Here is a 21,284-nt window from a genome sequence, read left to right as displayed (position 1 = left end):
GGAGTTGCTCTTGCTTTGGGCTGCACCCCCACGCCTGGAACAGTGCGGCGCACGCGGCCATCCGGCCCGTTTGTTGAGAAGGGGATGGCGGAGTTCTGCCTCTTGAATCTCCTCTGCCTAGCCCCTCTCTCCTACGTTCACTGCCTGAAGGCCTTCCTCATTTCTTTCCCAGATCATGTTGGTAGTTTCCTCCAGCATCCTCCCATCACCAGACTTGACCTCTAATCTATCATCCTTTCTGCAGACCTTCCTTCCACGGTGCAAGTCTGACAGATCCCGTCTCTGACTGCCATTCCGCAGGGGCCTCCCTGTGGCTCCTTGGCATGGTTTCCAAGCACCTCCAGATCCTCATCATCCCTCCACTTCTCCCCATATAACCCCCGCTTCCTTGCCAGCCCTGCCGCTGCCTCCGCAGCCTAGCTCCAGCTATTCTCTGCCTACACTGCCCTCTCCCTGTGGTGCTATGAAGCACAGCGTGTGCTTTCGCCAGGAAGCTTTTCCCCACTTCTCCATAGGGTTGTCCTAGCCCTCTTTGGTCTCAGCAGCACCTGTAACAGCGTATGACACCATCATTTGCTTCCTGCCTCCCTTCTTGGATGCACGGCATCCCACAAAGGGCCAGGCCTCTCCATTTGTGAATTCCCACCAAGTAGCACAGGGCCTGGTACATGGGGAGCTTTGGAAGGTGTTTGTTAAAGCATTGAACTCACAGGATTCCCCAGGGATGGGTGACAAATAGGGGCTCAAAGAAGCTCAACGGTTTGGCTGAGGCCACACAGCTTCCAAGTGCCATTGCTGGCTGCTGTGTCTATGTTACCATGATTCTGCCTCTGGAAATAATTCTGTGCATTTTCTGAGCTGGAGCCTCTCCAGCTGGCCCCTCAGAGTCCACCTAGAGCCTTTGGCTGAGTCCCTGACACATCTCTGCCTTACTAGCCCTGTGATGGAGGAGGTGGGTGTAGGGTAGCCCCCAGAATGTTGAGGTGCCCAATCTTGCAGGGAAACTGCACCTCCTGTGAGGGTCTCAACGACGCCAAGGACTATGCCCACGTGCGCTCTGCCATGAAGATTCTCCTGTTCTCTGACTCGGAGAACTGGGACCTCAGCAAGCTGCTGGCAGCCATTCTCCACCTGGGCAACGTGGAGTTCATGGGTAATGCTGTGTCCGCTCAAACTGTACCCCCTGGGGAGGAAGACTGGAGGGACTGGAACAGGAGGAGGAAGAAGTCTCTGGGAGTTCTCACATAGTCTAACCCTGTCCTGGGAAAATGCATTGAAAATTGTAGCTATGATTTTGGAGGTCTCACGGTGTGGCAGGGAAGATGTCAAAGCTTAGGGCCCCCTGAAGATGAAAACTCTGATCAGTCCCCCAGTTTTAGCTGGGACCCTACAGGGCTACCCCCTGAGGATAAGGGTGAACCAGAGTAAACAGAGTCATGCATGAATGTACAAGTCCATTTGTAGGCATCTGGGTGGTCTGGGCACTAGGGTGACCTGGCCCGTTAGTGCCTCCAAGCATCTGATGGATCCTTCCTTCTCGGGAGGAAACTAGCACCAATTTTGATTACATATTATTCCTTTAAACAATTTTTCAAACACAGCATCTCACATGCAGCTGGGGATAGATAGGAGTGAGGAAACAAGATATTGTGAGTGAGAATCAGCAGAGATAACAGACAATAGAAATAGAGCCACAAAGACTTCAGATGTTTGGGTTATTGGGCACAAACCATAAAGCAGCTACGCTTGCTACGTTCACGAAAAGAAAAAGCCAAGCTTGAAAATTTAGACAGGAAACTGGAAATAGAAAATGTGACATTATAGATTTTAAAAGGAACTTTGTAGAAATTGTAAAATTAAAAAAAAAAAAAGACCAAAATGCAGAACTCAATGGATGGTTTTAACAGCCAGCTTTATATACACGGAGAGGGAGTGTGTGGGCTGGAGGAGAAGCTGGAACACAGCATGGAGATACAGAAGGATGGAAAATATATAAGAGAGAGTAGGAGATGTGAAGGACACAGTGAGAAGTTATAGCACACCTTTAATTGGTGTACTAAAGGAAAAGAGAAAGAATGGGGCAGAGGCAACATTGGAAGGAACTATGGTTGGTTCTAGAATTCATGAAGGACACCGATTCACAGAACAGTGAGGAGAGGACAGACTTTTCAATAAACTGTTGGATGTCCATGTGGAAACAATGAACTTGGACCCCTCTCTCACACCATATAAGGAAATCTACTCCAGGAGAGTTGTTGCTCTGCCCGTGTGATCTATCCACCACACTGGCACTTCTGCTGGTGACAGGTGGGTGCTGACACACACACAGGGGGCATCAGGACCTGGAAGAGTATTACAAATGCGGTGTTGAGGACATGGGACCAGGCACAAAAGAATGCAGGTCTTATAGATCAGACGTTCGATTAGATCACACTTAACAAAATTTAAACACAGGTGAGATTAAATGCTGTTAAGGACTCATATTTAGGTAGTAAAAGGATAATGGAAAGCAAGGAAGTGGTTTCCATTAGTGAGTGGGGAGGAACGTGGTCTTAGCAAGAAAGGACCATGAGAGCTTCGGATGTTGTCCAGGCTTTGTATCTTGGCAGTAGTAGTGGATACACAGTGTTGACTTAATCATTATTTATTATAACACGCCTTGGGGTTCTATACACTTTTTTATGTGAATGCTTTATTTTATAATTTTTTCAAGTTTAAAAAAGAGAAAATATATACATACAGAAACGACACTTCCCCCCCTCCCCCACTCCCAGCAGCCCTGATGTGGAGGTTGCCTCAGAGAAGGGGATTGAGGCTAGGAGGGGCCGGTCAGGAAACCTCTGCAAGGGGACTGGACCTGGCTTACAGTGATGCTCTGTGGATGTCCGCTTATTTGACTGAATGAATAAATGATGCCTGGATCTCCATGGACAGCAGAGTGGATTGAAGGGGGCTGATGGCTCATCTTTCTCTTTAGTAGACCCCATCCTGCCCACCCCAGCACCAGCCTTCTCCCTCCAAATAAGCCCTCTTTTCTTCAAAATTCACTTTGACCCAGGGCTACGACCTCACTGAGTGGAGGGGGAAGTAGTCTGTTACACTCCTTCACAGCTAAGGGGCTGGTAATCACCAGGGACATTGGCTCCCGCAGAGAGGGCCTGGGAGAGGTGGTGCCCCACAACCAGGAACAGTTGCCCCTAATAGGTGGATCTACAGCTGCCCCAGGCCAGGCACTACTGGGACCCCTGATCCATCACTTCGGCTGCCTTGCCAATCCGGGTTACTGCTTCTCTCTATAGCCGCAGTCTTCGAGAACCTGGACTCCTCTGATGTGATGGAGACGCCTGCCTTTCCCATCGTGCTGAAGTTGCTGGAGGTAGGCTGGCCATTGTGTCTGCCAGCTTCCATTTCTGTGAGGGGCCCCAGGGGTCTGGGCTCACAGCCACCTGACTCCTGATTGTCATAACACTTCCCAGGCTCCCACTCCTTCCCCCCAACTCCTCTCCCAGACTCTCAGCTCAACCCCTGAACCCATCTGGCTCTGCAGACACTGGGGGTGGGAAGCAGTGTGAGCTAATCTTTAACAAAATGATCAGTCCAGCTTTAACACACATCTCTTCCCTCTTCCCCATGTCCCCCCTGCTCTTCAGGGGCCTTCACTCAGCATCCTCACTCCCCACCCCACCCAGTCCCCAAGCTCCCCCCGCACGGTCACATGGCCCAGTGCCCTTACACTGGACCTTCCCTGCCTGCCTCAATAAGCCCCTGCCTTCTGGAGTTGTGCTATTCTGGGAAAGTGGAGCCTCACTTGGAGGAAGGATGGCAGGCCCTGGCTGGAGACACATCTCTGCCCTGGGAACATTATAATTTCCTCCATGTCGCACCCTGTTGACAGTTCTGGTGGGAAATTAATAGAATTGAAGCAAGCAAACAAACAAAGCAATCACATTTTGCTGCTAGTATTCTTAATTTGTTCAGGGTTCTTAGAAACTTTGGGTTCTTATTGGCTCAGTCTTCCCTGAATGGTGAGAGGACTGGCCCATCCAGAATCCTCCTGTTCCCTTAGGCCTTCAGCCCCCAGGCAGGAATGGCTTCAGTTGGGGTCCATCCAGATGCCAGTCACCTGGCCTCAGAACTCTCCCCGCCCACTGTTCTCCAAGGTCTGCTTATGGCACCAGCCCCTTCCCCGGCCCCCAGGAGACCAGCACACAGCTGGTAAACCAAGCAGCCAGCATGCCCAGGACCCATCCAGGTTGTGTATCCTTCCGGAACACTCTAACACCCCAGTGTTCAGACTGATGCTGGGCCTGGGCCCGCCCAGGGACCCTGACTCTGGTCTCCGTCTGGCCCAGCCCTCTTGCACAGCCCCATAGGCATCTCCCACCGTCAAGCCTTGGGCCTAGGGTGTTTGGTCATGGAAGAAAACAAGACTAGGTAGGTCAGAGCCAAGGAGCCAGGCCCTGCCGCATCGGCCGTGATGCCAGGCCTCACCTGCCTTTCCAGGTGAAGTGGCAGGCACTCCGGGACTGTCTGATCAAGCATTCCATCATCATCCGAGGGGAGTTTGTCACCAGGCCCCTGAACATCACCCAGGCTGCAGACCGGAGGGATGCCTTTGTCAAGGTACAGAGCTGTGGGAGAAGGGGCCCCCGTGTCTGCGTGTTGAACAAGGCTCCTTGCCCTGCTGGTGGACAACAGGAAAGAGCGGCAATGGCTGGGCTGGTCCTGACTGCCAGTCACCTGCCAGGTGACTGTGGGCTTTCTAGCCTCTTTGGGCTTCGGGTTCTTGCCTATAAGTACGGATAACACCCTTCAGCAGGTCCAGGATATCCAGTGTGGGTGCAGACTTTGCCAGCGAACTTAGAGATAAGGGCCAGCCTTCCTCTTATGCTTCAAAGCCTGTGGGCTTTCCCCCATGTCTCCTCAGGGCATTTACGGGCACCTCTTCCTGTGGATTGTCAAGAAAATCAATGCTGCAATTTTCACTCCACCTGCCCAGGACCCCAAAAATGTGCGAAGGGCCATCGGCCTCCTGGACATATTTGGTTTTGAAAATTTCCAGAATAATAGGTATGAAGATCTCAGTTCGCCTGCTTTCAGAGAATGGGAGATCGGCTTGGGTCCTGTCTAGCTAAGCAAGCTGGAGGGTAACCCTTCCTCCCCCATGGGACTGCTCTGCAGGCTGGATGTGTCTGCAGTGAGATGGTCTGTGTGCCTCCCCCTGACTCCCCCTGCACATCTAGAGAAGGCCACATAGCTAAAGGCCTCCCCAAGAGTCGGGCTGCAGCCCAGCATCTGTCACCCCTCTTGAGCCATCTGCTCTCCTAATGAACTGAAGTGAATTATCACGTGAGGCAGGGGTGAACATGGAAATTGCTAGCCCTGATCCAACTGCTTTGTTGGTGGGATACCCTACTAGTAACGGGGAAAGGAAGGTAGGAGATTTGTGACCATCCCTGACTTTTGAGTTTGGCAAGGGTCAGGCAAGGCGGGACACCTCTGGCCCTGTGTCCCAGTGTCCCAGCAGCCCAGACTGGAGGCCCATGAGCTGGAGGCAAGAGGCAGGTCAGAAAAGCGATGCCTAGCTGGGACTGTGATGAGGACCGGTGAGGGGGGCGACAGGGCGCTGAAGGGAGTCAGGCAGCGGAGTCAAATAAGGACAAGTGATGCCCTGGGGCGCTGTTGAGTGGCAGGAGGATGTCCGAGGAGGAAAATTAGGACAAGCAAGCAGGAGCACGCTGGGATTGCTGCCTCCCGGACCAGCGGGGCAGGCAGGGCACAGGCCTGCTCAGTGCGCGGGGGGGATGGGCAGGGCTGGCTAAGCCCAGGGCAATGGCAGCTCTCAGGCACAGGAAAGTCAGGTGTGATTCAGATCATTGGTTTCTGTCCCTAGGAGTGACAGCTGAGCCAACCAAGCACCTTGGCTGCCTTAGAGGTGGTTGTGGGGGATCCAGTCATTTATGCAGAGGCCCCTCCCTGAGGGAGCCCTGAGCTGGGTCTGTGACAGGGCAGCAGTCCCTTCCTGCAGGTGGCCACTGAGTGCTCTCCAGGCTGCATGCTGGGAGTGGGGCACACGGTGGACCTGTCCCCTCATCTCCCGGGTTAACAGACGTTGAACAACCAGTCTCAGGAATGGTGAGGTTTTGCATAAGTGGGCAACCCATCCGGAGGAAGAAAGGCCCAAGGGATGAACACAATGAGCAGGGTAATGAGGAAGGAGAGGAGGGAAGCAGCAAACGTGTGACCACTCAGGCCGGGGAGAAGTGGGTGCCTTCACAGCACCGCAGGAAGGAGCCCGCAGCGACCCAGGCCACTCTCAGAGACGCAGCAAGGCTTTGCATTGTTCTCTGTGCACTGTTCACTGTGGGGATCTGAAAAGAGGGGATTGGAAGCAGGGGGACAGCGGGGCCTGCTGGCCAGAGAGCCCGCCGCATAGTGTGTGAGATGGGGATGTGGGGAGAGCCCACAGGAGGCCGCAGCTGTGCTCTGGATGGTGAGTGAGGGGCCTGGGCCCCGGCGGCAGTGTGGGAACGGAGTCAGCAGAGCAGGGCACTGTGTTGGAGTGAGGGGACCCGACTCTGGCAGACAGTTGGAACTGGGAAGGGAGGAGACAGAGTGTCAGGTGTGACTCCTTGGTTTGTGATTCCAGCGGGGGGTGATGATTGGAGGCGCCGACCTGAGATGGGAAGCGGGGAGGAAGAGTAGCTGGAGGCCAGAGCGGGAGTAAAGACCCTTGCTGATGCAGGGGAGCCCGGCCCTCAATACTGGGGCCTCGTGCCCCTCAGGGTGGGGCTGCTACGGGTCACGTGGTCCCCCAAGGCTCGGCTCTTGACCAAGGTCTCTAGGTCTGTTTGCCAGGGGCTGGAGCGGGTGATGGTGGCGGAGGCGAGAGAAGGGGGAGGGTAGCGACTGCGTGTACGTGTGTATGGGGATGGGGATGAGCACCTGCGGGCTATGCGGAAGGCTGGGTGCAAGCGGCCGGCAGCTCCGCGGGTCCTGCCGGCGACGACAGGGACGGGCTGACCGGGCCCCTCCCGCGGGGGCGGCGCTCCCTCCACAGCTTCGAGCAGCTCTGCATCAATTTTGCCAATGAGCACCTGCAGCAGTTCTTTGTGCGGCACGTGTTCACCATGGAGCAGGAGGAGTACCTCTCGGAGGGCATCGCCTGGGACTACATCCAGTACAGTGACAATCGCCCCACCCTGGACCTGCTGGCCCTCAAGCCCATGAGCATCATCTCCCTCCTGGACGAGGAGAGCCACTTCCCGCAGGTGCGTCCCTGTGCCCACCCACCCTCGGGTGGAGAGCCCCACTCACAGGTCTCACCCTCGAGGTTGGGAAACTCCCCTGGGTCCCCTGGGTTGTGGAAACCTCTGTCAGGCATTAGCAGACCAGCCCCAACCCGGGCAACCTCCTCTCCTGCGAGTTTCGCCTCCTACAGGAAGGCCTCCTGACTCCAGCCTCGCTCCCACTCCCCAGCAGCATGACATCGCAGTCACTGTTTATTCACATCCAAGAACTCACCCTAAGAGGGGCTTCCTAAGCACTCATGGGCCTAGAGCTGCAGAGGGTACAAGAGATGGAAATGCTTGCCTTCTCGCCCCTCAAGGTGCTCTGCCTGTCCTAGGAAAGTCCCTAGACTTTCAAAGCAGTCTGAGTCCAGAGAAGGGTGAAGCCAGGGCCAGGTACCTGGACAACGGTAGGGAAGGGTGGAGCCGGAGAGCCGGCCGTGGAGGTCAGCAGACCCGGTCTCTGCTCCCAGCTCGGCCCTCATTTATAGAGACTAGTCACCAACCCCTGAGTGGCAGTTTCCTGTCTGTTAGAAGGGTCCTCGGTCATTCTGAGCTGAGCTGCTCTGCCGCTGTGAGGAAGCCCCTGAGCCCTGTGGCTGTGCCAGCTGACCTCCCGTGCATGGCTGGCTGGACTCTGGGATGTCAGCCCACAGGGCGTGTGCCTTCTTCCAGGGGACAGATACCACCATGCTGCAAAAACTGAACAGTGTCCATGCCAACAACAAGGCTTACCTGCAGCCCAAGAACATCCACGACGCCAGATTTGGCATCGCGCACTTTGCCGGCGAGGTGTACTACCAGACAGAAGGTAGGCGCAGCTCCTGTCCACTTCCCTTCCCTTCCAGATCTGGACCATTCCAGGGGGCTGTGGGAAGGAGGCTGAGAGGACAAGGTCATTTTGCAGAGCTGGCAATGGGACAAAGGGAATGGAATGGACATGGTTTGTTGGCACCACTCATACTGGATGAGGGCTACCTAATAGGCTCATGTTAACTTAATCACCTCTGTAAAGGCCCCATCTCTACATATGGTCACATTCTGAGGTCCTGGGGTTAGGGCTGCAATGTGTGGATGGGGGCTAGGGGCAGACGATGCAACTCAGCCCATAACACCGCCCCTCCTTAATTTCTGGATTCTCAGTCTTCAGGCTGGAGGTGGCCCTGGTCCTAGCAGGACCTTCCAGAACCCCAGAGCAGGGCTGGTAGAGGGGTTGGGGGCTCCAGGCCCTCAGGTCTGCCTTAGCAACCACAGACATGCTTGGTTCCCAAACCTCTTCTGTCAGGGGCGCCTGGGCGGCTCAGCTGGTTAAGTGTCTGACTTCGGCTCAGGTCATGATCTCACTGTTCATGAGTTCGAGCCCCCCATTGGGCTCTGTGCTGACAGCTCAGAGCCTGGAGCCTGCTTTGGATTCTGTGTCTCCCTCTCTCTGCTCCTCCCCCACTCATGCTCTGTCTCTCGAAAATAAATAAACATTAAAAAAACAAATCTAAACCTCTTCTGTCAGAGCGCACACACAGGTTCACACACACAACGCCTAAGGGCACACATTCACCCCCAAGACCTGTGCAATTTAAACTCCTAATGAGGAGGGAAATGTGCCCTCAGGACCTCCTAATCAGCAAGCCACACCCCATCCTTGGAGCCAGTAAGACACACAGTCTGAATTCCTTTCCCTCTTCCATTTTGGGCTCTCAGGAAGAGCAGGGGCTTGGAAGCAGCCAGACTGGCCAGCTGGGGCAGGTGGACGCACAGATCCTCCCAGCGCTGCATCGGGGCTCTGGGGCGAGGGCAGGAGAGGCCCCTGCAGACTGCAAGCTCCCTGGATGTTACCAGGCTGCCAGATTTTCAGGACTTATCGGTGGGGGCAGGAGGCTTCTTCACAATCTCCTTCTCCTGCTTTCCTTTTCTAGCTCCTTTATGTGAATAAGTAGCTGCCTGAATCAGACTTGCCCAAGGTCACCCGGAACTTTAGTGGGCCAGAGCCCCGAGGGGAGCCCTCAGACATTTCACTGCAGGGAAATCTAGACTGTACCCTGAAGGGACATACGGTCCCCGGCGGCTGCTGGTCAGCTCCAGAGTACACCTGGCGGTTACAGTGACGGCGAGGGCGGGGGTGTTGAGGGAACGGGATCACCAATCACTCCTGTCCCACTCCTGTGGTGCACCCAGCGTGGGGGGGGGGGAGTGGCGAAGGAAAGGGAAAGTCCTCGACCCACCCTTGAACCCAGCAGTAGAGCCCATGAGAAAGGTCACACAGAGGCCAGGGGAGCCCTGAGGAGGGCCCTGGGGAGCCTCCTGGAATAGACCATGCTTGAGCTGGTCTTGAAGAATGAGCCAGAGCTGGCGTGCGTGCCTGAGGAAGGAAGAGTGTCCAGGAGTGGCCGGTGGGGGCTGGAGGTGTGGGAGGGCTGGGGCCTCTGAGGGTAACTCTGTGCCAGTGGGGTACAGGGCCACAGGGGCCCTGGGGGACGAGGAAGGAGGAGACGAGGAAGGCATGCTGTGGTGACAGGACAGCAGAGGAAGTGTTTGGGCAGGGTGAGGCAGCACTGGGCAGGACAGTCTGGGCCACAAGCCAGGAAGGGTGGGACAGAGGGCAGAGTGGTGGGCTGTGATCAGAGGGATAGTTCAGGCAGAAGGACTGGCAGTGGATTCGATAGGGGTTGTGGAGGGGATGGCAGGTGTGGGGGTCGGAGGGTTTAGAGGTGGGTGTGACACACTGGGCAGAGATGAGTGCAGGCCCAGGTACAGGGGGGGCCCTGCTGGCCAGACAGGGAGGTCAAGGGAGGGGTGGAGAGGGCGGCTTTGGCAGGGACTCCTTCAGGCCTCCTGGTGTGACCAGAGTCCCCACCCTGCTGCCCTCCCCTTCCCCTGTGGGTCTGTGGTGATGGCTGAACTGGGCTGGCGAGTGGGCTCTGCTTCCCCCACAGGCTTCCTGGAAAAGAATCGAGACGTGCTGAGCACAGATATCCTCACCCTGGTCTATTCCTCCGAGAACAAGTTCCTGAAGGAGATATTCAAGCTGGAGTCGGCTGGGACTAAGATGGGCCACGGGACCATCATCCGGGCAAAGGCAGGGAGCCAGCTCTTCAAGGTGGTCTCCCGTGGGTGGCCCTGCCAGTGCCTCCTGGGTCTCTCAGCCCTTAGGGCCTCAGGGGTCAGACAGGCACACACAGGGAAGACCTATCACCTAGGTCTCAGTTGCTCAGTCAGGGCCCAGAAGTGAGCGAAAATCAGGAGTGAGGGGTTGCTGTGTGGGCAGTGGTAAGGGGACAGGTTCACATTGACAGGCCTGCTTCTGAGAGTGTGGTGGTCTGGTGGAGGCACATCTACTGGTGTTAATATTATGTTTCTAGATTGGTCTCTATGTATGTGTTGGGTATGTGCATGGTGTATGTATCGTGTGGTGTGTGTGCATGCCGTATGCGTTTTGTGTGGTGTCTCTGGGGCGTATGTGTGGTGTGTGTGGTGTGTGTGGTTATTTGGTATATGTGCGTGTGGTGTGGGGTGTGTGGAGTGCGTTTTGTGTGATGTATGTGGGGTGCGGTGTGTGTATGCTATGTATGTGGTGTGTGTGTGTGTGTGTGTGGTGTGGGGTGTGTGGTGTGGCAGGGGCAGCCCTACGGGCCACCGGCCAGGGAGGTGGGCAGCAGGGAGCCCTCAGTGCTCCCCAGGGAAGCCTAGGATGTCCTGGCAGGGTGAGGGTCTGCCTACCCACTCCCTGCCATGCCTCCACCCCTCAAGAGTGACTGTTCCAGAAAAGGCCCATGAATTGTCTAATGAGGAACTCCCCCACCAAGGAGCAGGGAGATGGGCCCAGGAGTGGTTCAGGAACTTGGGGTGTAGGCAGAGGAACCTGCCCCCTGTGCCTTGCATTCTGCTCTGGCCACACTGAGGTGCCCTTGACCTCTCATCATATCATGCCCCACCCTACCCTCTGTAGGCGGCCTCTCCTGAGACCAGGGCCCAGGGAGGCACCAAGAAGCCCTGAGGCGGTGCAGGACTTACCCATGTCCGGAACCAGCTGGGACCAGCCCATACCCTCTGCATCACTGAGTTAGGCTACACTCTCCACAGCAAGGCCAGAGTATAGGCTTGTCCCGGCCACCGTGGGGCCCCTGGAGCATGTCAGGAGGACATGGGGGGGAATGCACATTATTTCACCAACCTGGACAACAGGAAAATGCTGCCCATTGTTCCTGTAAGGTGCCAGTGGTGGCTTTCTTGTCTCAAAAGTGTTGCCACGTGTCTCCAATTGCTGCCATTTGGCAGTACCCGCCTTCATTCAGTTGCATTTGACTCAGAGAGGGTTTGATCAGGGAGCATTGCCCAAGATCGGGCATTGCACAAAACATACACTAGGGCTTGTTTTCTCTTGCATCCATAGTTTCAATACATTTGTTTTAAAACTATATACGTTTACTACAATGCTTACAATGTGCAGTATAAAACATGTTTTAAAAACAAAACCAACACAAGAACTGAAAAGGTCTCACATGCTTTCTCACGCTGGTGCATGATCCTGTACACCCCACGTGGGAGACCCCACCTCTAGGCAGGACGCCTGGCCGTGTCTTGCTCACCAGAACCTATGGTGGGCCAGTAAGGGAGGGGCTGAGTGAACACAGCCCTGCCCATCTGTGGGATGTTGGCAGGAGCCCTCCTCTGGGTCAGCTGTGCCCCAGGCCGAGCCCCCCAGCGCCCCGCTTGTACCTGTGCTTCTGCTTGCAGTCTGCAGACTCTGGCAAGCAGCCCTCCACCCTGGCAGGCCAGTTCAAGAAGTCCCTAGACCAGCTGATGAAAATCCTGACCAGCTGCCAGCCCTACTTCATCCGCTGCATCAAACCCAACGAGTACAAGAAGCCACTGGTAATGAGGGGGGACTGGGGGGCACACACGAGGAGGGAGGGAGCACCTACTGGATGAGTCTAATGGCATCTAGGGTTATGTCACTCCTTTACCAGGGCCTGGCTAGCATTAGAGCTGTCTGTCCCCATTTTACAGATGGGGACACTGAGGCAAGGTGACCAGTCTAGGCCATTCTAAGGTCAGTGACTGGCAGGGCTTTGGATAACCAGACCTCTGCTGTCTCTGGCCTGCCATTCACCAGCTGTTTGCACTTGGCCAGTGCTCTGCTTCTCTGAGCCCGTTTTCTCTCCTGTAAAGTCAGAATCCTGCCAACCTATGGGGGCAGCAAGGCCTATACATGATGTTTTTGGCACATCTGCGTGTGTAAACCTGGCTCAGTAAGGCAGCAACCCATACTAGGATGTTAGAGGCTGGCTAGCTGTCACCAAGACCTGAGGCCAAGCAGCTCTTTGGAGGGTGGCTTTATCTGCATATGTGCTGGGTAGGAGCCTGCCACCCAGAAGTCCTGGATCTGTGGGCTTGGGAATCACACCCAGAGGCTCAAATACAGGACTCCCCAAAACTGGGAAATAACATCTAAAACAAGATGAAATGACTCAAAAAAATCTTATAAGGGGAAAAAATTAATATTACATTAAATGCAGCATATTTTTGGAATAGAACAGAATTATATGAAATTGGGACTGGCCCAGGAAATCCAGAAGGTAGGGACAACACCTGTATGTTGGGTAATAACTGTGCTCTCAGAGGCCCTCTGCCCTCATCCCCCACCCCACTTCCAGCGCTGAGGGACAGGTGGGCGGGGCCTGGGGCTGATGCTTCTGTCTCTCCAGCAGCCCCAGCTGGGACATGGCTCAAAGACAGTGGCTGCTATGTAGGTGTAGGGGGAGGCCAGGCTGAGGGGCCAGGCAGGCTCAAGGGGAACCTTGCTCAGTGTGGCCCTGAGCCTCAGGCACCTCATCTTTAAATTGGAGCTAAGTACCCCACTATGTAGGGCTGTTATAAAGATTAAATGAGAAACATGGAGCCCACTGGAAATGCTCAATAAATGGGAGCCAATTAGTTGCCCAAGACTAACTGCCATGTGGCCCTGGACCCCACGAGCAGTTGGCTCTGTGGTCCTCAGCCTTTCCAGGTGGGTAACAGCCTGCTGGTGGGCTTGCCAGATTCGAGGGTATGCCCTTAGTCCCCAGACACTCCTGGCTGGGAGGTTGAGGGGGGCTCTCTTGCGGCTAAGCCATGCAGAGTCTGGAGACTCTTCATGGCTGAAGACCCCATTCCCCTGCTCAAAGCATCGTGTCCAAATTCCTCTCTATCAGCCATGCCCATCTCTGGGGGAGAGAAACTAAGCTGGCTACAATGCTTTCTGACTCTAGGTAGGAAATGTGTTTCTTCATTCCATTAGAGTGTGGGAGGTGGGACAGTGCCCACCCCAGCACAGGCAAGGCCGCAAGGAAACTTCTTTGAGAGCATTGTTGTGGGGCATTTAAAAATATTTTAAACATGACATATGCAAATAACTTTTATATTCATAGTACATTGCATTTGCTGAGAATGAGGGAAGTATTAGTGTTCTTGTAGAAGTCACAGTTTGTATATTACCGACTTCCATCTGCTTGGAAATACTCTCGGGACCGAATTTTCAGTGACTTGGGTCCAAATTCCTCTCTGGAAAATAGGAGTCTGCAGGTTAAAGCATACACTGCAATTCAGGCAAGCATCGTGGGGTTCTCTCGTATCTGGGGACAGCCGGGTGGTTGGGACGGCCGCCGTGGCAGGTGCACCGAGCACGTGCAGCTGTTCAGAAAGCGGGCCTGTGACCTGTGCGCCCGCAGCTGTTCGACCGGGAGCTGTGCATCCGGCAGCTGCGCTACTCGGGCATGATGCAGACGGTGTACATCCGCAAGTCGGGCTTCCCCATCCGGTACACGTTTGACGTGTTCTCCCAGAGGTTTCGTGTGTTGCTGCCCAGCGCCGTGAGATTCCAGGTGCTCACCCCGCCACCGCCCCCCCCCCCGCCCCCCGCCTGCTCATGCTGGCCCTGACAGGCGTAAGTGACCTCAGGGGCGCCCCAACCCCCAGGTTCAAGGGGGTCCTCTAGCTGCCCTCCCGATGCTGAGGGCCCCTTCCTGGACCCCCTTCCTTCTCATCTCCTCCAGCCCCATCTCTCACTCCCTGGGTGCCCTGGGAGAGAGGGAGGGGTTGGCTCCCACCGTGTCACACTCCCTGGATGAGGTTAGTGGCTGAAATGTTGGTACTAGGAGCTGTCTGCCATTTAAAGCAAACACTGGCGAGATCATGCCCTGGTGGGGTTGCTGTTTGGAGCAAGAAGTCCTTCCCATCCTTTCTCAAACACTCAGCTGCCTACACTTGGAGCTGTCCAAGTACTCAACAGCCATGCTGAGGCCCCAGGCGTGGTGGCCTCGAGGCTCCTGGGTCTGGGCTCTCCCCTGGCCCCACTCTTGTTCAGAAGTGCCTTGAGCCTGTGTCCTGGCCAAGCAACACTGACACCCAGGGGAGAAGGAAGACTCGAGTCCCAGAAAGCCTTTGTGGAGGGAGCCTCAGCCTCCCACCTGGGGGCCTGCTCCAACGCCACCAAGCCACTCCTGTTTTCTCCTCGGCAGCTTCGAGACAAGGCTCACCAGATGACCCTGCGCATTGCTGAAACGTGGCTGGGGACAGACAAAGAATGGAAAGTGGGAAAGACCAAAATTTTCCTGAAGGTGAGCCCCTGAACACGCTGGTCTTCATCCTCCTGGAGCGTGAGGGGCTGGTCTCATGCCCACCAGGTGGCATCCGCTCACCCACCCTGAGCCAGTGCCGCGGGAGCTTGCTCTGGGCATGGCCCCCACCCTGAGGCACCCCTGTTGTAGAAAGCCATGCTGTAGAAGAGAGGCAAGGGACCATGAGGAGAGCTCAGCCCCGCCTGTAGAAGTCCAGGAGGCTTCTCAGAGCAGGGCATCAAAGGCAAGACCTCAGGAGAAGGGGGAGCTGCCCCAGGCCACCAGGCAGAAGCAAGCAGGAGCTCAGGATAGGCTCCCACAGTCCCTTAGATAGGCCTCCTCCTCCATGTGGGGAGCCACAGTCTAAAGAGTCAGACCTGGGGAAGCTCCACCTCTTTAGAGCCCTGGAGAGCCAGCACTTCCGTGGAAGGAGCCAGTGTGCTGGCCCCCCTCCCCCTAGAAGAGCTTGTCCTTGAGCAGGCCTGTGCAAGCAGCACCTCCCATCTCCATCCCCTACAACTTCCAGTGAGGCCCAAGGTCACACGGAGGCAGCCTGTGGCTGACACCCACAGCCTTTGGGCCCTCCAGGACTGCACGTTGGGTCAAGAGCCATGGAGGAGAGATCCTTGTAAGCTGTGGGTGGGTGAGCAAAGAGAGAAAGAGGAGGGAGGAGAGAAGATCAGTGCCTGGACACATGCTCTGCCAGCCCGCCCAAGTGCCACCCCATCCCCCTGCCCCTTCCAAAGTCCTCCACTCCCTCCACTTTCCCCATAGAGCCTGCCCACCTGTCTTCATCTGTCCCCAGAGGGACCTCCCGACCCTGATCCTCTGGTTAGTCTGTCTGTTCCTCTGTCCATGCATTAGCCAGGCTTGTGCTGGGGCTCTGGGACTTAGACAACCGGGAAGACACAGAGGGGCTTCAGATTCCACTGGGGAGGTGAGGCCGGGGAGGATAGACATTGGGCAAGTCCCAGGGTGCTGTCCCAGAAGCTGGGACAGACGGCAAGGGCCACAGGGGTGCGGTCAGTGTAGGCAGGTGGTGGAGGAGGGGAGGAGGAGAGTGCCCACCCCTCCCTGGCTACTCCTTGAGGCCACCGTCAGGGGTCTAGTGTATTTCTGTGTTTCCCGTGCCCACCCAGGCACATGAAGAGGCTTCATGCTTGCTGATGCAAGACTGATGGAGGCAGGAGAGACCACCAAGCCCCTGCCTCTCCTTACCACTCACCAAAAGGCCAAGCTTCTTTCTGTTCCACAAAGATGGTCTTTGCCCTGCAGGGACTAGGATGGCAAGCCCAAGGAAACAGGGATCCAGTTGAAGCACAAAAGCAGGCCAGGGACGGTAGCAGCTCAGGGGTGAATAAGGCTAATCGACCCACTTCGAGTCCTACTCGAAGGCTGAGGAAACATGTTTATATTGAAACAAGTATGAACCTGTAATACAAGTTGCATGACATTTCACATGAATTTGGGGAAATAAAACACAACTTTGGGGAAACTTTTTGACCCCTTCTTGGGTTCTCCAGAGCAGAAATGAAATTTGCCAGATTGAATTCACAAGAGAAAAGAGCTAAGATGGGAAGTTCTTGGATGGGGGACTGGAGGGCTGATGTGAGCTACATCAGGATCAATTTGAGTGCCCCTTCCCCTTGCTTGCCCTCCAGGGAGCACATATGGGAAAAGTCTGGGAGACCCTTTGGGAGACAGAGCCCTGGCCCCAGGTGGTGTGTGGAGATGAGTGGGAGCAGCTACATGCTGGGGTCTCTTGTGTCGCAGGATAAACAGGACACTCTGCTGGAGTTACAGAGGAGTGAGATGCTGAACAAGGCAGCCGTCAGCATCCAGAAAGTCCTGCGAGGCTACAAATACAGGTGCTGGCCCTGCCCAAGCCCTCCCCAGCCCACACACCCACATCTTTTCATGGGCTTATCTGCCACAAGTATGTATATCCTCTTTTGTGAACCGTCTGTGTGTGCTATTTGCCCGGTTTCTAATTTAATTCTCTGTTGAATTTTGGGAATTATTTATATATACTAGATAATAGTCCTTTGCTGGATGCATGGTTTGCAAAGATCTTCTCCCAGTCCAGCATTTTTCATGAAGTCCTCTTAAGAGGGTCTTTGCAGAGCAAAATTTTTAGTTGTTTTTTTCTAAATTTTTTAATGTTTATTTTATTTTTGAGAGACAGACAGAGTGTGAACAGGGGAGGGGCAGAAAGAGAGGGAGACACAGAATCTGAAGCAGTCTCCAGGCTCTGAACTGTCAGCACAGAGCTGGACATGGGGCTCGAACTCACGAACCCTTAGATCATGACTGGAGCCGAAGTCAGATGCTTAAACGACTGAGCCACCCAGGCGTCCCCAAAATTTTTAGTTTTGATGGAGTCCAGTTTATCAAATTTTCCTTCATGGAGCTTGCTTTTGGTGTCACCTCTAAGATCTCTGCCGAAGGTTTTCTCTTATCTTTTTTTTTTTTTTTCTAGAAGATTCTATAGTTTTACAGTTTACATTTAGGTCCATTTTCATTTTGAGTGGAACTTCTGTAGGGTGTGAGACTTAGGCTAAGGTTCTTTTAAAAAAATTTTCCCCAGTGGATGTTGCTCCTGCATCATTCACTGAAAAGTCCATCCTTGTTTCAATGACTTCATTTTGCACCTGTGTCAAAAATCAGTTGGGCGTATTTGTAGGTCTGTTTTTGCATTCTCTATTCTGTTGCATTAACCTGTGTGTCTGTTCCTCTGCCAATGCCACACTGTCTTGTTGACTGTAGTTCTATAATAAGTCTTGAAGCTGTATAGACTAATTCTTCCTACCTTCTTCTTTTTTTAAATTGTTTTAGCTGTTCTGGGTCTTTTGCCTTTCCATACATTTTAGAAACATCTTGTCCATATCTACAAAAAATCTTGCAGGGATTTTCATAGTAGTTATGTTGAATATCAATTTAAGGAGAATTGATGTCTCTATTAGGTTGTTTTCTAATCCATGAATTCCATTTACTTAGATCTTTTTTGATGTCATTCACTAGTATCTTGTAGTTTTCAGCATACATGTTCTGTACATGTTTTGTTAGGTTTATACCTACATTGGGTTTTTTGTGGTTTTTTTGAGAGATTATAAATGGTGCTGTGTTTTTAATTTTGGCATTGATGTATTCATTGGTGGTATGTTAAAATATTATTGATTTGTGTGTTGACTTTGTTTCCTGTAACCTTGCTGAAGTCACTTACTTTTTATGGATTTCTCAAAGTTTTCTATGTAGACCATCATGTTATGTGCAAATAGGAACAGTCTTATTTCCTCCTTTCCAATCTATATATCTTTTATTTACTTTTCTTGCTTAATGTACTGGCCAGAACTTCCAATATTATAAGAGTGGTGAAAGCAGATATCTTTACTTTGTTTCACAGCTTAGGGGAAAGCACTCAGTCTTTAACCATTAAGTGTAATGTTAGCTGTAGGTTTCTTGTGGTTGATCCCTATCAAGTTGAGGAAGTTTCCTGTATTCCTAGTTTTCTGGGAGTGTTTCTCGGAAATGGGTATTGAATTTTGTCATCTGTTGATTCTACATCAGTTGGTATGATCATGGGATTTTTTCTTGTTTAGCCTTTTATTTTTATTTTATTTTACCTTAGCGAGAGAGTAGCATGTACAAGCAGGGAAGAGGGGCAGAGGGAGAGAGAGAGAGAGAGAGAATCTTTTTTTTTTAATAAAATTTTTTTAAAGTTTATTTATTTGAGAGAGAGAGAGAGAGAGACAGTGTGAGCAGGGGAGGGGCAGAGAGAGGGGAGAGAGAGAGAGAGAGAGAGAGAGAGAGAGAGAGAGAGAACCCTAAGCAGGCTCTGCACTGTCAGCACAGATCCTGATGCCTGATGTGGGGCTCGAACCCATGAAATCATGAGATCATGACCTGACTGAGAGTCAGACACTTAACCAACTGAGCCACCCAGGTGCCCTGAGAGAGAGAATCTTAAGCAGGTTCCATGTTGAGCATGGAGCCTGACCTGGGGCTCGATCCCACAACTGTGGGATCATGACCTGAGCTGAAATAGAGAGTCAGATGCTCAACAGACTAAGCCACTCAGGCACCCCCTTGGTTGGCCTTTTAATATGGTGGATAACATTGACTGGTTTTTTAATACCGAACCAGCCCTAGAATAAACCCCACTTGGTCATAGTGTGTAGTTCTTTTTGTATATTGCTGTATACTATTTGCTAATATTTTGTTATGAATTTTTACTTCTATATTTATGAGATCTTTAGGTTTATTCTTTTGTAATATTTTTGTCTGGTTTTGGTATCAGAGTAACATTAGCTCCATAAAAAGAATTAGGAAGTGTTTCCCCCTCCTCTATTTTCTGGAAGAGATTGCACAGAATTGTTGTGAATTCTTTAAATGTTTGCTAGAATTCTCCAGTGAAACCATCTGGTCCTGGAGACTTCTTTGTGGGGAGTTTTTAAATGATAAATTCCTTAGTAGTTGAGGGAAATCCAAATTATCTATTTCAGATTGAGTGACTTGTAGCAATTTGTGCTTTTTGAGAAACTGGTGCATTTCATCTAAGTTGTCAGAAAAATTTTGTATGTGCAGAGTTATTCATAGTATTCCATTATTATAATTTCGATGTCTGCAGAGTCTGTGATGATACTCTGTTTCATCCCTGATATTGACAACTTGTGTCTTTCTCTTTTCTTGGTCTGTTTTGCTAGAGAGGTCTGTCAATTTTCTTGACCTTTTCAAAGAACCAGCTTTTAGTTTCATTGATTTTCTCTAATGCTTTTCTTTCTTTCTTTTTTCAATTTCCGTGATTTCTGCTCTTTTTATTATTTCTTTTCTTCTTCCAGCCTAGAGTGTACTTTATTCTTCTTTTTGTAGATTTTTAAGGTGGGAGCTCAGATATTTGATTCAAAGCTTTTCCTCTATTCTGATGTAAAGTGCTATAAATCTCCTCAGCCCTTCTTTAGCTATGTCTCATACATTTTGATATGTTATTTTTTCATTTTTATTCAATTGTTTTTTTAAAAAATTTCCTTTGAGACTTTCTCTTTGGCTCATGGGTTATTTGGAAGTATGTTGTTTAGTTTCCAAGTGTTTGGAGCCTTTCTTGTTATCATTCTGTTATTGATTTCTAGTTTGATTCCATTGTGGTTAGAGACACAATCTGTATGGGTTAAATTTTTTTAGTGTGCTGATATTTCCTTTATGGCCCAGGATATGGACTGTCTTGTTATATGTTCTAAGGGTGCTTGAAAAGGGCATGTATTCTGCTGTTGTTTAGTGGAATGTTCTAAACATGTCAATTATATCTTGTTGGTTGATAATGATATTGAATTTTATATTCTTGCTGATTTATTGCCTAGTTGTTCTACCCATTATTGAGAAAGGAGTGTTGAAGTTTCCAACCATAATTATGGATTTTCCCATTTTCCATTTCAATTCTATCATTTTTTGCTTCATATATTTTTTAGCTGTGTTGTTTGGTGCATACACATTTAGGATTGCTATGTCTTCTTGGTGGATTTATCCTTTTATCATCATGCAATGTCCCCCTCTGTCTCTGGCTATTTTCTTTGTTCTGAGGTCTACTTTTCTGATAATAATACAGCCACTCCTGTTTTGTTTTGGTTATTATTTGCATGATATATATTTTTCATCCTTTTACTTTCTTTTTTTTTTTTTCAACGTTTATTTATTTTTGGGACAGAGAGAGACAGAGCATGAATGGGGGAGGGGCAGAGAGAGAGGGAGACACAGAATCAGAAACAGGCTCCAGGCTCTGAGCCATCAGCCCAGAGCCTGATGCGGGGCTCGAACTCACGGACCGCGAGATCGTGACCTGGCTGAAGTCGGACGCTTAACCGACTGAGCCACCCAGGCGCCCCCATCCTTTTACTTTCAACCTGTGTTTTAAGTGAGTTTCTCATAGACAGTCATGCTTTTAAATCTATTAAGCCAATCTCTGTCTTTTAATTGGTGTAGTTACACTTTTTACACTTAATGTAATTATTTATGTCAGAAATTAAGTCTGTCATTTTATTTTTTGTTTTCTGTTTGTTCTCTGTTTTTCATTCCTCTGTTTTCTTTGTCCTGCCATACTGCGGATTGCCTAAATGTTTTTTAAAATTGCATTTTCATTTATTTATAGTGTTTTCAAATGTATTTCTTTTTAAAGCTTTTTTTAGTGGTTGCTCCAATATTACATTATATATACACAAATTATGACAGTCTATTAGTGTCATCATTTTACCACTTTGAGAAGTATAGAAACTTTATCTGTCTTTATGTCCTTTTACCTTCTCCCATTTGTAATATAATTTTCCTTAAATGTTTCCTCTACATACATTTAGAACCACATCAGACAGTGTTACAAATTTTGCTTCAATCATCAAACAAAATTTTGAAAACTCAA

General features: G+C 51.4%; 1 protein-coding gene across 1 annotated transcript in view; it reads left to right on the top strand.

The window, feature by feature from the left end:
* MYO7B (myosin VIIB) overlaps positions 1-21,284 on the top strand; it is an 85,541-nt gene that overhangs the window by 33,009 nt on the left and 31,248 nt on the right. The window contains exons 9-19 of the mRNA XM_030327448.1: positions 1,000-1,153; positions 3,300-3,376; positions 4,504-4,623; positions 4,928-5,070; positions 7,061-7,271; positions 7,965-8,100; positions 10,220-10,383; positions 12,021-12,158; positions 13,994-14,146; positions 14,783-14,881; positions 16,655-16,749. Coding sequence (XP_030183308.1) covers positions 1,000-1,153; positions 3,300-3,376; positions 4,504-4,623; positions 4,928-5,070; positions 7,061-7,271; positions 7,965-8,100; positions 10,220-10,383; positions 12,021-12,158; positions 13,994-14,146; positions 14,783-14,881; positions 16,655-16,749 — 1,490 coding nt within the window. The remainder of the gene's footprint in view (positions 1-999; positions 1,154-3,299; positions 3,377-4,503; positions 4,624-4,927; positions 5,071-7,060; positions 7,272-7,964; positions 8,101-10,219; positions 10,384-12,020; positions 12,159-13,993; positions 14,147-14,782; positions 14,882-16,654; positions 16,750-21,284) is intronic.

The sequence above is a fragment of the Lynx canadensis genome, chromosome C1 (assembly GCF_007474595.2).
Source record: "Lynx canadensis isolate LIC74 chromosome C1, mLynCan4.pri.v2, whole genome shotgun sequence".
Taxonomy (NCBI): domain Eukaryota; kingdom Metazoa; phylum Chordata; class Mammalia; order Carnivora; family Felidae; genus Lynx; species Lynx canadensis.
This window is presented reverse-complemented; position numbering and strand designations above follow the sequence as displayed.